General features: G+C 37.3%; 1 protein-coding gene across 2 annotated transcripts in view; it reads left to right on the top strand.

Annotated features, from left to right (window-relative positions):
* Positions 1–16,654, top strand: part of NAE1 (NEDD8 activating enzyme E1 subunit 1) — a 53,003-nt gene extending 36,349 nt beyond the window's left edge. For both annotated transcript variants that reach the window (XM_036752377.1, XM_036752378.1), the window contains exons 12-20: positions 39–98; positions 188–321; positions 1,606–1,681; positions 1,835–1,874; positions 8,099–8,185; positions 12,871–12,963; positions 14,564–14,678; positions 14,776–14,825; positions 16,404–16,654. In XM_036752377.1, the coding sequence (XP_036608272.1) occupies positions 39–98; positions 188–321; positions 1,606–1,681; positions 1,835–1,874; positions 8,099–8,185; positions 12,871–12,963; positions 14,564–14,678; positions 14,776–14,825; positions 16,404–16,513 (765 nt within the window). In that variant the 3' untranslated portion in view covers positions 16,514–16,654. The remainder of the gene's footprint in view (positions 1–38; positions 99–187; positions 322–1,605; positions 1,682–1,834; positions 1,875–8,098; positions 8,186–12,870; positions 12,964–14,563; positions 14,679–14,775; positions 14,826–16,403) is intronic.
* Positions 16,655–16,979: the final 325 nt, after the last annotated feature.

Genomic DNA, 16,979 nt, shown 5'->3' with positions numbered 1-16,979 from the left:
AAGAAATAAAAACAAATGCTTTCTCTGTTCTTTTCTAGATACCAAGCAGTATTGAAGACATATTTAATGATGATCACTGTATCAATATTACCAAACAGGTAATAAGATTCTTTAAGAGTGCTATTACCTAAACATACATGTTACAAAGTGAAATTTCAGTTGGCATTTTTTTTTAATGTGCTCATAGAGTCCACCCTTTTGGATTTTGGCTCGGGCTTTAAAAGAATTTGTGGCAAGGGAGGGTCAAGGAAACTTACCTGTTCGAGGCACTATTCCTGATATGATTGCAGATTCTGGAAAATTTATAAAATTACAAAATATGTAAGTAATTCTTTTGAATATGTAATTTTGAAAAAGATCTTTAACCTTACTGTTCCACTAATTGCCCATATATATAAAATTCTAATAATGTCTTCCACTGATTCAAATAAGAGACCAAATAAATTATATAAAGTTTCTTGGATTTCTGCGGTGAAAATGGAACTTCATATATATGTAAATATTTCATTGGATCTGTGATCTTGGTACAGGTCTTCCCTTGGTACAGATCATAAGCCATCCATCACTTCTCATCCTGTTTATTTCTTGTTCATGTTCCTTCCAGATACTTTTTTCCTCATTTTTTTAATTCTTAAAAAACAACCAAAACAGGCACTTCTTTTTATACAGTAGAACCAGGAGGGTTGTACATGAAACTATGAATCCACTGTGTAACACTTGCTCTTCTTTTAAGTATGTTATAAATCCAAGATGTTACTCTCAAAAGCTTTTCTATTTGTGATTCTGACCTTCCTTCTGTTCTCTTCTGTGCATTTCAAAACATGTTTTAATTTCATTTCATTTCATTTTTTGGCAACCTTAGCCCTAGCTCCCCACAACATACTCTGTCTCCTCTCAAACTGAGAAAAAGAAAAACAAAATCTCTGTAACTAATATGCATAGTCAGGTAAGGCAGATCTCCACATTGGCCATGTCCAAAAGTGTATCTCATTCTATATCTTGAGTTCATTACCTCTCTGTCAGAAGGTAGAGGCTTCATCATAAAGTTGTTTGTTCTCATAGATTTTCTACAGAGGATCCATTCAACATGCTTGCTGTCTTTCTCTAAATCTTCTTATATTTCATGGATATATTGGAATATTTGCCTCAAAATGACTAGCACACATGGTGGATTATTAATACGTAGTAAAGACTGAATTTCACATAGCATTAGATCTATTCCAGTTTCTACACATAATATACATACAATGAAAGATTTGAAGCTAGAAAGAGCCATTATAGAGATCATACAAGTCAGTCCTTTGTTTTTAACAGATGAATCAGGCTCAAGTTTTGTGACTTGGGATTAGCAAGTTATGGAGCCAGAACCAAAACCCTGATTTCTTAACTCTTCGAATCTGGTGCTTTTAATACTTTGTCAGGTTCACTAATTGCAAATGTCATTTTCCTATAATACTGTGTGATAGCAAATGTGAGATTTACCAAATCAGCATCTTGTTGAGGAGGAGAAATGGATGTCTTTTGTTGTCTAGTTTCAAGATACTGATTTTAAGAATGTTTCAGACTGTGTTCTGAGTAGCTATTTTTAATTCTTCTATTTTCTAGTTACCGTGAAAAAGCAAAAACAGATGCTGCTGCTGTGGGTCATCATGCTGCTAAATTGCTCCAGTCTATAGGTCAGGTGAGTTGTTGGCCCAGGCTCTGCTTTAGTCTATACAATCCCATTTTAAAAATAGTCTCCCAGGTCCTGGGAAAAGCTCTTCTGATCTGTCATTGAATCTCCTTTAACATCTGCTTTTGCTGTGGAACAAAACAAACATTTGTCTTTTTACAGGCACCAGAGTCCATTTCACAGAAAGAATTAAAATTACTCTGTAAGTCACCTTGGATTCATTTGCTTTATTATTTTGTTTGTTGTAATGTACACAAAGTGTGTTGCTGGGGAGGCTATCAGGAAGTTTAAATGATTCAGAATCTGCATAGGTTCCTCTCTTGATGAAATGTATACAGCTATGATGCTTGGTTGCGTGTGTGAATTTCATTTAAAAAATGGAAGAATTAAACTCTGCCAACAGACATTTATTAAGTACCTAATATATCCAAGGCACTAGGCTAGGTAAAGTAGTGTAGAACTTAGCCCCTGAGTATCTATAACAATACTGAAAAGAAATTAAAACTAAATACTATTTACATGTAAACAAAATTCCTTTATTCATTTTAGGTAATGTGGAAAAAATTAGAATAACTGATTATCTAAAATGTGTGTTGAAGGTGGACTCTTATAGGACATTCAAGCTCCCTTCTACTTATTTACTAGGTCTTATCAACTATGTCAGTTTCAGTGCTCATTTTGGCCTTTGTGGTTGGAATATAATGAAGGGTTTCTCAAATCCTGTGGAGAGTGATTGTTGTCTAAAAGACTGATAATATTTTCTTTCATTTCTTAAGTCTGTTTTAAAACAAAAAAAACCCCTAGTTTGGATGGGACTCTCATAGAGTTTTCCCAACAGCTTTTCCTCTGTTTTCTGGATTTCCACACGACTTTATCTTCTTCACATACAATGCTATTCCAACCTCACTTTTACTTATCCTGTTCCCTCTGAAGAAGGGAATTGGGACTGGAATATGTCACTGATTCCAACTGTGATTCTCATTTTATTGAGTCTTGGTGATATCTATGAGGTAAAACCTGCCTCCTCAAATCAGAATGTCTGTACTATAGCCCAAGAGGAATAGGAAACTCTTGATATTGAAATTCTGAAGATGCAAAGAGAAGGAACAATTACAAGAGGAAAAGGGCAGGTTGTCTAATGAGACCAGTGTAGATGCACAGAGAACTCATCAATCAACTTCAGTTTTTAAAAGACACATGGAGTAGATAGTAGAGAATGAACATAGAATTGTAGGATCATCTTAAAATAAGATTATCATGTCAGAAGTGCTAAAGCTAAGAATAAGAAGGTTTATGAGGAAAAGTAAGGGGGCAAAAATGGTTTTTACTTTAAAAGAGAAAACAAAATTATTGAACCCAAGAAAGGCAAAGGCAGAAAGGCATCATATTCACCAAAGTATTCATAATAGCCCCTTGTTTCCTTTTTCCTCTTTTTAATTATTAGGAACTTGACAAACATCAACAACAGTAACATTTCCCTGTTAAAAGAACAAGAAAACAAAAAGGAACTGCATCTTAAACCTTGATTTCTACCATGTACAGTTTAGTTTTTTAAAAGTTTATTTCAAATTTAACGTAGTAGTTCCAGCACAGCTCAGCTTATCTGAACCTCCTTCTGCTTTCCTGTTTATTTTTAAATGATTCCTTGACTCTCTTTTCATCCTTTTTTAATTTATATCATTACCTTCCCGTCCATTCTCACCTTCCCCCAGAGTAAAATCTCTCCCTTGTATAGTCCCTAAAATCAAATCCACATCTTGGTCGTGTCTGAAAATGTATATCTCCTTCGGCTCTACTTTTCTGAAGTTATGATTGGTAATGCATTTATCATAGCTTCTCAGTCTTTCACAGTTTTTTTTTCCCCTTTTCACTGTCACTGTCATTGTATGAATTGTTCTTCTGGGCCTGTTCACTTCACCCTACATCAGTTCATACAAATTTTCTCAGGTTTTTCTGGATCCCTCACTTCTTAGAACTCAGTAATATTCCATTACGTTCATATACCATAATTTGTTCAGCGATTCTCCATCTGCTGGACACTTTGTTTCTTGTTCTTTGTTACAACAAAAAGTGGTGCTCTAGTTATTTTTGTACGAGTCCTTTCCCGCTTTGATCTCATTGGGGGATAAGCCTACTAGTACTATGCATACGATAGGAACAATTTAATGACTTTTGGGGTATACTTCCAAATTACATAGCAGCCCTTTTTGTGGTATCAAAGAACTAGAAACAGAGTGGACATCCTTAATCTATGAAATGGCTGAACCAATGAAGGCATATGTATGCACATTTATATTGTGACAGTGAATGTAAGGAATTGAGAGAAATACGGGCAAACTTAGATTAATTCAGTGAAACATAAGCTGTAGTAGGAAAACACTACGTACAGTGACTGCAACAATGCAAATGGAAAGAAAAAGAAGATGGGGCAGCTAGGTGGCGCAGTGAGTAGAGCACCGGCCCTGGGGTCAGGAGGACCTAAGTTCAAATCCGGCCTCAGACACTTGACAGACTTCCCAGCTATGTGACCTTGGGCAAGTCACTTAACCCCAATTGCCCTGCCTTCGCCTCTCAAAAAAAAAAAGAAGATGACAGTGAACATGTAGCAATAACTATAGTGATCCTGGAGCTTGGCCCTGGAGAAGAAATGAGATGGCTTGCTTTTTTTTGGTTAAGAAGTGGGCTGCTCTTGGCAGAGATTATTGCACATGCTGTCAGGCATGGTCTATTTGTTAATTGGTTTGGATGAACTGTTATTTTTTTTTCCTGTCTCAAAGGGGAGAGTATATTCAAAATGAAAGTTATATTAAAACAAAAGTTATCCATAAAACTTGTAAAAGTAGTATTGGAGAAAAGAAGAGACCAGAAGGGATGGGACTACTACCTAGATAGGATAGGAGTAACCAATGGAGAGAAGCCAGAACTAGTCAAATTTTATCTTACTCATGTTTTCTCCATCAAAGGGAATGTTCTTTGGGATACAAAGAACAGAACCAAAATGACCAATTAAGTTGATACCTAACAGAAGTAGAGAGCTAATAAGAAGGTACCTGGTTGCACTTGACAAGCTCAAGTCACCAGTCCCAGATTACATACATCCTAGGATGCTGAAAACACCAACAGATATGGTTTCAAAGCCATGTCAGAGATCTTTGAAAGATTTTGTAGACTAGGAAAGGGGTCACAAGAATGGAGAAGGATAAATGCCCTCCAGAAGTGAAACACATGAAATCTGTATGTTGTATAGACCAGAAAGCTTGGCTTCAAATTCTGGCAAAAGTCTAGAACATGTTACTAAAGGGATGTTTATCAGTGAGCATCTGGAAAAGAAAGCAGTCAGGAAGCATTTATTAAGCACCTACTATGTGCCAGGCATTGTACCAGCAGTAATTATTAAGAGCCAGCATTGCTTCATCATGAGGGAATTATGCCAAACTAACCTCATTTCCTTCTTTGGTTGGGTTGCTAGACTAGTAGATCAGAGTGATGGTTATAGATATATATATAATATATATGTATATTTAAAATAAATTTATTTTTTATTTTTAGTTTACAGTTCCACAAGTTTTTGGGTTCCAAATTTTCTCTCCCTCTCTCTTCTCCCCCTTCTCCCTCAAGACAGCATGTAATCCAATGTAGGTTCTACATATACCTTCACATTCAACTTACTACATATATTTTATTTATGTTTTAACAAAGAGTTTTAAACATTTATCTTAATTCTTGTGGATAAAATCAAAAGATTGGGACTAAATGATAGTACAGTTAGATGGCTTCAGAATTGTTCAAATGGTAAGACTCAAAGAAGAGTCATCATTAAGTTTTACTTTGGCAGGAAGTCTCTAGTGCTGTGCCCCAGGGGTCTAGGCTAAGCCCTTTGCTATTTATCTTTTTTTTTAATCAGTGCATTAGATAAAGGTATAGATGGCATGATTATGAAATATGAAGTTAACCAAAAGCTGGAAGAGATAGCTGACTTATTGGATGACAAGATCCAGAAAGCTCTCAACAGACTGGAATAAAACATTGGGCTGACTCTAATAAGATGAAATTTAATAGGATTAAATGTAAAAGCTTAGACTTCAGAAAAATCAGCTTCCATAAATACAAGATAGGTAAGAATAGCTAGCCAGTTCTTAATGTGAAAAAGATCTGGAGATTTTAGTGGACTGCAAGCTTTTTTGATTTGATAGCCAAAAAACCCAATTGTAATCTTAGGCTGAGTTAAGGGAAGGGTGGAGTCAAGGCCTGGGGAAGAGATAGCTCAGAGATTGTACTCTGCCAGGATCTGACCCCATCTCAGGAGTGTTGTGTTAAATCCTGAGTGCCATTTGATGGAACTGAGGATATTTACCTTAGAGAATAGAAGACTCAGGAGGACATGGTAGCTATCTTCACATATTTGAAGGTCTGTCACATGGAACACGGTGGTTATTTGTTTTCATGTGGCTCCACGGGAAAAAAAAGATAAAAGTTGTGGATATTGGAGGAAAAAAAACTAGAAAGATCCCAAAGTAAAATGGTCTGGCTTGGGAAGTAGTAAGGTTTGACCTCACTGGTGTTCTTTAAGCAAAGGCTGCATGCACAATGGTTTGGCATGGTGTGGAGGAATTCTTATTTAGGTATGGTTGAACTAGGTGTCCTTTGAGACCCTTCTAGCTTTGAAGTTCTGTGATTGATAAGATTATATGCTTATCAATCTACTTCCCAACCCTAAGGTGAATAGAGTAAATAGAAATGAACTCTGTATATTCTACAGCAAAATTCTATAACAAAAATTTAGACTTTTTTATTATTAGAATTACAAAATTACAAAAATTACAATTAGAAGGAATGAGTTGGTGCAGTAGTTAGACCACTAGACCTGAAGTCAGAAAGACCTGAGTTTGAATCCAGCCTCAAACACTAGCTGTGTGACCCTGAGCCAGTCATCCAACATCTATCTGTCTTAGTTTCCTCATCTGTAAAATGGAGATAATAGTCTTCCAGGGTTGTGAATATGAAATGACATAATATTTGTGAGGCACTTTGTAAACCTTAAAGCGCTATTTATAAAGGCTATTTTTATTATTATTATTATGAAACTAGATACAGCATAAGAATGAGAGTATAGTCCCAGCCTTGGTGCAGTATAGAAGTCCTGGATGTGCAGTAAGAGGACCTGGGTTTACATCTCACTTGTCCTACTTGGTGGCCGTGTGACTTTGGGCAGGTCATGAATTTCACCATGCCTATTTTATCTGTAAAATGTGGGCATGGAATTAGATCTCCAAGTTCTCTTCTGGATAGAAATAATAAGATCCTGTGATTTTCCACATTATTTAAAATGAATAAGGTCAGATGCTTTTGTACATCTGTAAACCATTTTTATCCCGGTGCTTGGGGGTTTATGTCCCAGCTTCATCAGGGATCCTTAGCTTCTCCAAGCCACAGTCCCTTCTTTAAAATGGGATCCTGATACCTGGGCTCTCTTTGTCAACAGTGTTCCATCCTTTAATGGGTCTGTGCTAGCTTGTCTCTGGCAACCAATAGGTTTGTGATAAGGATCCAGTGAGGCAGTGCATGTGTGAAAGTACTTTGTAACTGTAATCTGTCAGGTATTGTTATATACCATATCATCTATTCATGGATTTATTTTCCACCTTTAGAAAAAGCAGAGCTTTTAATTAGGCCTGAATATCAAAGTAATGCCAAGGAAAAATGTAATTGAATCAGTCTTCACCCCACCCCTACACAAAGGATAGTTCCTCCCATATTTGCTTGCTGGGAAAGGAGGAACACTCTACACAGGACTCCCATCTCATGGCTGTCTCCAAGAAGCCAGCTGAGCCTCAGCCTGCCCCACTTTGCCTGTGCAGCTGCAGTTCCTCTGGGACCCTAAAGCCTCTGCTGCCGCTCTCTGTGGGCACCATCTTAGTTACTGTTTTCTTTGCTTGTCTGTATGCTCTGTCACTTGTGTACCCACATCCAAGTTGTCTCTCTTAAGTTTTAAACTCCCAGAAGGTCTGAAAGATTGAGTCCAGTTAATACTGAGCTTTGCACATATTAGACACTCAAGTATTAGTTGATTTGATTTAATTTAATACCCTTTTTTAGGTTTTAGTACCTGAAAAGAAACAAAGATGCAGGGCACAGCCACCATGGTCCTCTTCTGTCCGGAATACTGAAGTCCACTTTGATGGTTTTAATGGCCTTTGTTGTCACGTAGGTGGTATTATGCATTTACTGAAGGCAGGACACTGAACTAGATGCAGAGTTAGCCATTTCAGATTCCTTTTAGAATCTGTTCTCCTTCTTGGTGGGAGAAATCTCTTCGTAGCACATTTCTGTGATGGGTTTACACTGAATGTCATGTAGCTATAAGGACCTGTGAATTAGAACATTAATATACTGCAGCCACTTAATTCTATGTTTCCCTGTGTTTAGGCAGCAATTCGGCATTTCTTCGAGTGGTGAGGTGTCGATCCCTTGCTGAAGAATATGGCTTGGACACTATCAATAAGGATGAAATTAGTGAGTATACAAGATCTTCAAACAGCTATCTTATTGCCTTTAAACAATTCTTTTAAAATAGCTTTAGCTGTTTTTCTGTACATTTCAATATTGGCATGTAGTCATTGGAGGCCTTGCAGAGATACAAACATTTTTACTCTGTAATACATGATAGAATCACTTCTGTGAGGGTCAGTTGAAGCCTGTATCACTGTGACCCTGCCTAAAGTTAGACAACAGCTGTTATTTTTCTCAGATGATACTGAGATGAAGGATAGGCTTCTAGCGTAAGTTCTTATGGCAGTGGTTCTTAGAACCAGAAACTGTACTTTTAGCATTCAAAAGGCTGTAGTCAACCTGCCTGGGGTGACCTGAACTTGGGAGGAAAAGGACTCAGGCAGCTAATTTTACTTATTTATTTGTATGTTTATGTATGTGCTTCTGTTTGCATTTATATGTAGAAAGACAATTAAAATAAATTTTAAATTATTTTGAATTGTTAAAAACTAATTTAATTTTTAAAAGACAATTGAAATCACTAATGAAGTATTAATTTTTTTAATTTAATTTATTTATTTAACATATTTAGTTTTCAGCATTGGTTTTCACAAGAGTTTGAATTACAAATTTTCTCCCCATTTCTACCCTCCCCCCCCCACTCCAAGATGGCGTATATTCTGGTTGCCCTGTTCCCCAGTCAGCCCTCCCTTCTGTCACCCTACTCCCCTCCCATCCCCTTTTCCCTTCCCCTCTTGTAGGACAAGCTAAATTTCTACTCCCCATTGCCTGTGTATCTTATTTTCTAGTTGCATGCAAAAAACTTTTTTTTTTGTTTGTGAACGTCTGTTTTAAAAAACTTTGAGTTCCAATTCTCCCCCCTCCTCCCTTCCCACCCACTCTCCCCAAGAAGTCAAGCAATTCAACATAGGCCACATGTGTATCATTATGTATAACCCTTCCACAGTATTCATGTTGTGAAAGACTAACTATATTTTGCTCCTTCCCAACCCACCCCCCTTTATTGAATTTTCTCCCTTGACCCTGTCCCCTTTCCAAAGTGTTTGTTTTTGATTACCTCCACCCCCATCTGCCCTCCCCTCCATCATCCCCCCCTTTTTTATCTTCTTCCCTCTTCTTTCCTGTGGGGTAAGATACCCAATTGGGTATGTATGGTATTCTCTCCTCAGGCCCAATCTGATGAGAGCAAGATTCACTCATTCCCCCCTCACCTGCCCTCTCCCCTCCTCCCACAGAACTGCTTCCTCTTGCCACCTTTATGCGAGATAATCCACCCCATTCTATCTCTCCCTATCTCCCTCTCTCAATATGTTCCTCTCTCATCCCTTAATTTCATTTTATTTCTTTTAGATATCTTCCCTTCATCTTCAACTCACCCTGTGTCCGCTCGCTCTCTCTCTCTCTCTCTCTCTCTCTCTCTCTCTCTCTATATATATATATATATATATATACACACACATATATATACACACACACACACACATGGATATATACATACATACACATTCACATATATATATATATATGTATACATAAACATATATACATATATGCATATTCCCTTCAGCTACCCTAATACTGAGGTCTCATGAATCATACACATCATCTTTCCATGTAGGAATGTAAACAAAACAGTTCAACTTTAGTAAGTCCCTTGCAATTTCTTTTTCTTGTTCATTTTATTGATTACCTTTTCATGCTTCTCTTGATTCTTGTGTTTGAAAGTCAAATTTTCTATTCAGTTCTGGTCTTTTCACTGAGAAAGCTTGAAAGTCCTCTATTTTATTGAAAGTCCATATTTTGCCTTGGAGCATGATACTCAGTTTTGCTGGGTAGGTGATTCTTGGTTTTAATCCTAGCTCCGTTGACCTCCAGAATATCCTATTCCAAGCCCTTCGATCTCTTAATGTAGAAGCTGCCAGATCTTGGGTTATTCTGATTGGGTTTCCACAATACTCAAATTGTTTCTTTCTGGCTGCTTGCAGTATTTTCTCCTTGATCTGGGAGCTCTGGAATTTGGTGACAATATTTCTAGGAGATTTCTTTTTGGGATCTATTTGAGGAGGCGATCAATGGATTCTTTCAATTTCTATTTTGCCCTGTGGCTCTAGAATATCAGAGCAGTTCTCCTTGATAATTTCTTGAAAGATGATATCTAGGCTCTTTTTTTGATCATGGCTTTCAGGTAGTCCAATAATTTTTAAATTATCTCTCCTGGATCTATTTTCCAGGTCAGTGGTTTTTCCAAGGAGATATTTCACATTGTCTTCCATTTTTTCATTCCTTTGGTTCTGTTTTATAATATCTTGATTTCTCATAAAGTCACTAGCTTCCACTTGCTCCAATCTAATTTTTAAAGTGGTATTTTCTTCAGTGGTCTTTTGGACCTCCTTTTCCATTTGGCTAATTCTGCCTTTCAAGGCATTCTTCTCCTCATTGGCTTTTTGGAGCTCTTTTGCCATTTGAGTTAGTCTATTTTTTAAGGTGTTGTTTTCTTCAGTGTATTTTTCAGTATTTTTTTGGGTCTCCTTTAGCAAGTCATTGACTTGTTTTTCATGGTTTTCTCGCATCCTTCTCATTTCTCTTCCCAATTTTTCCTCAACTTCTCTAACTTGCTTTTCCAAATCCTTTTTGAGCTCTTCCATGGCCTGGGACCAGTTCATGTTTTTCTTGGAGGCTTTTGGTGTAGGCTCTTGCACTTTGTTGACTTCTTTAGGCTGTATGTTTTGGTCTTCTTTGTCACCAAAGAAAGAATCCAAAGTCTGAGACTGAATCTTGGGTGTGTTTTCGCTGCCTGGCCATATTCCCAACCAACTAACTTGACCCTTGAGTTTTTCAGTGGGGTATGACTGCTTGTAGACTAAAGAGTTCTATGTTCCACGTTTGGGGGGGATGTGCCAGTTCTGCCACACCAGCACTGCTCCTTCCCCAAGAACCCCCAACCCGGACTGGGCTTAGATCTTCAGCAGGCTGTGCACTCCTGCTCAGATCCGCCACTTAATTCCTCCCACCAGATGGGCCTGGGGCTGGAAGCAACAACAGCTGTAGCTGCCCCACCTCCGCTGCCCCCGGAGCTGGTAGCCGAACCGCGAACTCCTTCCACTCCCGCAGCTTTTCCCACTAACCTTCTCCACAGTCTTTGGTGTTTGTGGTGAGAAGTCTGGTAACTGCCGCAGCTCACTGATTCAGGGTGCTAGGGCACCCTGACCACTGGTTGGTCCACGCAGCTCACGCTGGGCTCTGCTCCCCTCTGCTCCCAGCTCCGTGTGGGATAGACCTCACCCAGAGACCATCAAAGCTGTCCTGGGCTGGAGCCCTGCTTCCCTCTGCTGTTTTGTGGGTTCTGCCATTCTACAATTGGTTCAGAGCCATTTTTTATAGGTTTTTGGAGGGACTCGGCAGGGAGGTCATGCTAGTCCCTGCTTTCCAGCCGCCATCTTGGCTCTGCCCCCATGAAGTATTAATTTAACTATTTCAGTTATGAAAAAAGATAACTTCCATATTAGTGGCCTTTTTTTCTTTAATTTTGATATAAGGATAGCTATATTCTCCTTTTCCCACACCCACCCTCTGCTGTAAGGTGGGACATGATTCCACATTAAGAGATTTCTTTTGATGATTTGTGCCTTCCACAATTAAGAGCAGTCAAAGTATTCACATATTCCTTTTTACCACTGAAGGCCTATGTAGATAGTTGTGATTGTCAGTTTGTATGTGTGATATGAGAAGCATCTATAACATCTGTTATCTGGTCACACATTTACATGACAATCAAAGAATGAGAGATTACCATATTACCAAGTAGAGAACAGAATTCGGAGGTCCATAAATATTTCAGAGGTGAATTTTTTTTCAATTCAGCTAGCATTTGTTAAGTGCCCGCCATATGGCAGGTGCTATGCTAGGCATTGGGAACACAGAAACAAAACTGAAACTATCCCTGCCCTGAAAGAGCTCATGTTCTTTTGGGGAGAGGGCTTTTTAAAAGACTGGCCTGGGCTTCATAGGACTTCTTTTTCTTTTTTTTTAATGTAAGTACTTTTATTTTTGTAATTACATGTAAAGATAGTTTAATTACATGTAAAGTTTAATAGCTTAATTATATGTAAACATAGTTGTCAACATTCATTTTTTATAAGATTTTGAGTTCCAAATTTTTCTCCCTCTCTCCCACACTTCCCCCTTCCCTAAGACTGAAAGCAATCTGATATAGGGATATGTGTAGTCATGTTAAACATATTCATAGGACTTCTTTCATGCATAATCATTTCAGTAGTTATAGTTTTGTGATTTACAGTGTGGCCTTGGGCAAGTCACTGAATCTCTCTAGGTCTCAGCAGTGGGGTGAAATGGAAAGAATGCTGGCTCTGCGGCTAGAAGGCTTGGGCTCATTCACTCCCTCTGCTGCTTTTTCTGACTCTGGGCAGATCACTTCACCTCTCTGGGCCTTGACTTCTTCAGCTGAAAATGGATTTAGTGTGTAATCATGGAAATTTGAATCTTCTTCCAGCACTAATTCTTATAATTCTACTATTTAGTAATATGTAATATTTAGGTAGTGAAATTATCTTCCATGCTGAAACTGGTTATACACTACAATATTCTGTGACCATTACATTTTTCCTCCCGAGTGTTTCTTATTGTGTGATATGTCAAAATAAGATTTCTTTTTCCTCTGCCATTTCCAGCTTCCAGCATGGATAATCCTGATAGTGAGATTGTACTGTACCTAATGCTCCGAGCTGTTGATAGATTCCAAAAACAATATGGAAGATATCCAGGTAACCATTTCATTAGCAAAGCAGGTATCAATAAAAGTTCAGATTGTGAATCACATTCAGGAAATATTTTCAGACAATTTGTTTTAGGGGTGCTTATATTTTTTAGGGGGAATTGGTTAGATTAAGAACATTTTACAATTTTCTAGCCTTTCTGGATATTACTTTAGTAATATAATAAACATAATAAGTTATAATGCTGTAATAAAAATCCAGTAAACAATATTGAGGAAGTGCCTCTTAAATTTTTAAAGAAAATTTTAATGCAAATGTTTGCAAAACAGATTGATAGGTAAGGACCAGTTTAAATGCAAATGTGCCCTCCTCCTCCTCTGATTCCCATCCCCCCCAAATTATTCTTTTTTTTTTTTATTTCTCATAGTAGTTATAGCTCTCCTATAATAGTAACTATAGCTGCCATTGATAGGTAGTGCTTTAAAATTTACAAAGTACTTCACCTCTGTTCTCACTTGATCCTCACAAGTCTTGTGAGGTTTAGGTAACACAGGTGGTATTATCTCCATTTCATTAATAAGAAGCTTAAGCTCAGAAAGTCACTTATCTGTGCTCACACAGGCAAGAAGAGGCAGAGGTTTCACTCAGCCCTATAAATTACAGTCTGTTTGTTTAAATGGCTTTTCTCCATTTACTGGATTGTAAACTCCCCTAGAGTTTGTAACATGCCTTTGTCTCCCTCACAACATCTAGTACAGTGCCTTCCACATACTAGATACTCAGTAAGTATTTGTTCTTTGAATGAAAAGAATTTAATTCTTGATCTGATAAATGCTGGGTGGATAGCTGTATGAAGTATGTGAACAGCTTTTCCATTTTTTGCAGACTGAATGCAAGGTTTGTTATACCTCTGTCTTAGTATATGGGAACCAGAGGACATTTGTAATCTTAAGGTCTAGTATTGTACTAGAGAGATTATTATCGACAAAATTAGTAATATTATTTATGGTCACTGTTGTGCCACACAGGGTATAGTATAAACCCTGCTCTAAACTGCCTATTTTAATTAGAAGGCCTAACAAAAGGGTCTAGTATTGTACTTATACCAGCTATCGTATTTGACTCGAGCTTTAAGAAATGAATACAGATTTAGATTACAATATTTTTTAGAAATTCTCTTTAGGTTATGGTTGCCTTTTTTCCTTTGAATATATAAGTCCTAATATATTACTTCAATAAGAGCAGGAATGAGTGTTCACATACTGAATAGTATAACCATGTTTATGTCCTGAACAGGACAGGTATTGTGATGTGTGTGTGTAGTCTCAGAATCAGGAAGCCCAGTGTCTCAGCACATTCTGGCTGGGTAACCCTGGCCAGGTCACTTAATCCCTCAGCGGGCCAGGCCACTATATAAAACTGTAAATTGCAGAGTAGATGCCAGTCTGCATCAACAAAGAGCAAGGGTGGGTTTCCTCACCAAGTGCTCCCTGCACCACTCCAAGCCTGTCCAGCCCCCTTATGAACATTATATAGGATGTAAGAATGCATAAAGATTATGAAAAGCTAAGGAGTAAATATAAGCTAGCCGTTAATTGTTGAAGCAATTTGTCTTTAAGTGGAAAATAATTTACATTTATTTTATTAGGAGTTTATAACTATCAAGTCGAAGATGATATAGGGAAATTGAAATCTTGCCTGACCAGCTTCCTTCAGGAATATGGTTTATCTGTAATGGTAAAAGATGATTACGTCCACGAATTGTAAGTAATTTCTATTTTTGTTTGTTGTAATAATAATAATGAATTATTTTAATGGCCTAAGACTAACTTCAAGATGTTTTTCTTGGTGCTTATGTAGTTGTCGGTATGGAGCTGCTGAGCCGCACACGATTGCAGCATTCTTGGGAGGTGAGTTTGGTAGAAAGGCTCTCCTCTTGTTACAGTTCTACTTAGCTACTTTCAGACAAGTACTTACTTTTTGAAAACGCTTTGCCACATAAGCTGCAATAGAATAAAGCCTTCAAATGTTAAGTTTCTAGAAGATAAATATCCTCGGCTAAAACCCTCTTCCAGTAGTTCCGCATGGGTTCCTGAGGGTTTGGTCGGTGGGATGCAGTCTCTGGCATGCCTTGCCAAACTGGAAAGAAAGGCTTCCAAGCCAGGCCTAGTGAGAGACCATTCCACTTCATTGGGGAGGGGATTGGCACCAGATCAGCAGCAGGCCAATGGATTTTTCCACCAGAGCAGCTCTCAGGTGTCATCTACTAAATTGTCCTCTGACAACTTAGTAGAGCTACATTATGCATTATGATCAGAGAATACCCATACCGATGAAATCATACATCTTTCAAATATTTAAGTAGTGAATGTGATAGCTGAAACTTATACTGTTTTCTCTGAATTTTAATAGTTGTCATTAAAGTTTGATGAAAAGAACATATATCTTATGTATATAGAATCTAAAAACACCAAAGGCTTAATTTTTTTCTTTGAGATTATTCATGTTTATAATCAATGTAATTTAAGTAATTACTTAAAAAAAGATTCCTTTTAAAAGGATTATTTCCTAAGTAAGGAATTGAATCATATCCCAACCAAAGCCAGATTTTGAATATTTTTCCTCAGACCAAAATTGAAACCAAATCTATTATTTTTAATGCAGTGAAGGAGAGGATCTGAAGAAATAGAAATAAAATAATGCAAAGTATCTAGTAATTTTTAAGGTAAATTTACAAGGTAGTTTCCAAAGCCTTTTAATTGACCTGAGAATTTTTATTTTTTTAAAACCATGAATTTAAACCAGGAAATTGTTATTCTTGCATAACAAAAAAATTGCATGTGTGTATTTACATGTATGTATTTGCATACATACACAGCACACATGCAGGTATACACGTATACATAAACATACACAGTACACCTGCATGTATACACGTACGCATAAACATATGTATTTGAGGTGTGAGGCACTTAGAGGTTAAGTGACTTGTTTAGAATCACAGAGATATGTAAGAAATGGGACTTGAATCTAGATCTTCCTTACTCAAAGGCTGGCTCTCTGTTATACCAGCCCTGTACAACCTGTGGCCCACCAAATGATTTTGGGTGGCCCAAGAAAAATGTAGAGGATGTTTTCCTCTACATTTTTCTTGGGCCACCCAAAATCCTTTGGCCTGCCCATGGGCCATAAGTGGCCAGAAGGCCGCAGGTTGTGCAGACCTGCATTATACCATGCTGTCTCTCTTTTGATCGTATTTAGAAAAAAATATTTTTAACTTATTCTTTGAAAAACATGATGTATATATAAAGAGCTTATAAAGAACTGTTCTCCTCTTTTGTGTGGAGATATACAAAAACCTGGCATCTTGGTACTACTTGTGGAGTACTCAGTTTGAAATATTAATATGATGGAGTTCTTAATTTAAATGTTATACAACTATTGTGAACTATTTAAAACATTTTGTTTTTCTAATTTTTCTTTCATAGGAGCTGCTGCTCAAGAAGTTATCAAAATAATTACCAAACAGTTTGTAATTTTTAATAATACCTATATTTACAGTGGCATGTCACAAACCTCAGCAACTTTCCAGTTGTAGAAAAAATTACAGTATGTTAATAGCATGCTAATGCTTAAAACTGTAATTGTCTTCAGGTTGTGCTAAGTTCTGTATAATTCTGCTAATACAGGGCTGCTAAATTCTTTCCTTAATAAACATTAAAGATTTTTTTTAAAGAAATTGTGTGATTCCTGATTATTTTGGAGAGGGACAGTAGTATAGCCACATTTTTTAAACAGAATACCTATGCTGAATTTAATTCAATAAATGCAGTCAGTCTAGTTTTGCAAGTTCTTAACCATAATCACCATAATTTCTTTTTATAAATTAAAAATGGATTAAAAGAATTCATAGAATGTTAAAGCTTGAAAGAATCTTAGAGTTCATCCAGTCCAAACTCCTCATTTTGTAGATGAGGACACTAAACTACCCACATCTATCCTTGATCTCAGGCTCTTCCCTTTTCTTTGGTGATCCTTGCTCCACCAAACATCTCCCTTTCTCA

This window comes from Trichosurus vulpecula, chromosome 3 (genome assembly GCF_011100635.1).
Source record: "Trichosurus vulpecula isolate mTriVul1 chromosome 3, mTriVul1.pri, whole genome shotgun sequence".
Lineage (NCBI taxonomy): Eukaryota > Metazoa > Chordata > Mammalia > Diprotodontia > Phalangeridae > Trichosurus > Trichosurus vulpecula.
The sequence above is the reverse complement of the archived record's forward strand: the minus strand, read 5'-3'. Positions and strand labels throughout refer to the sequence as shown.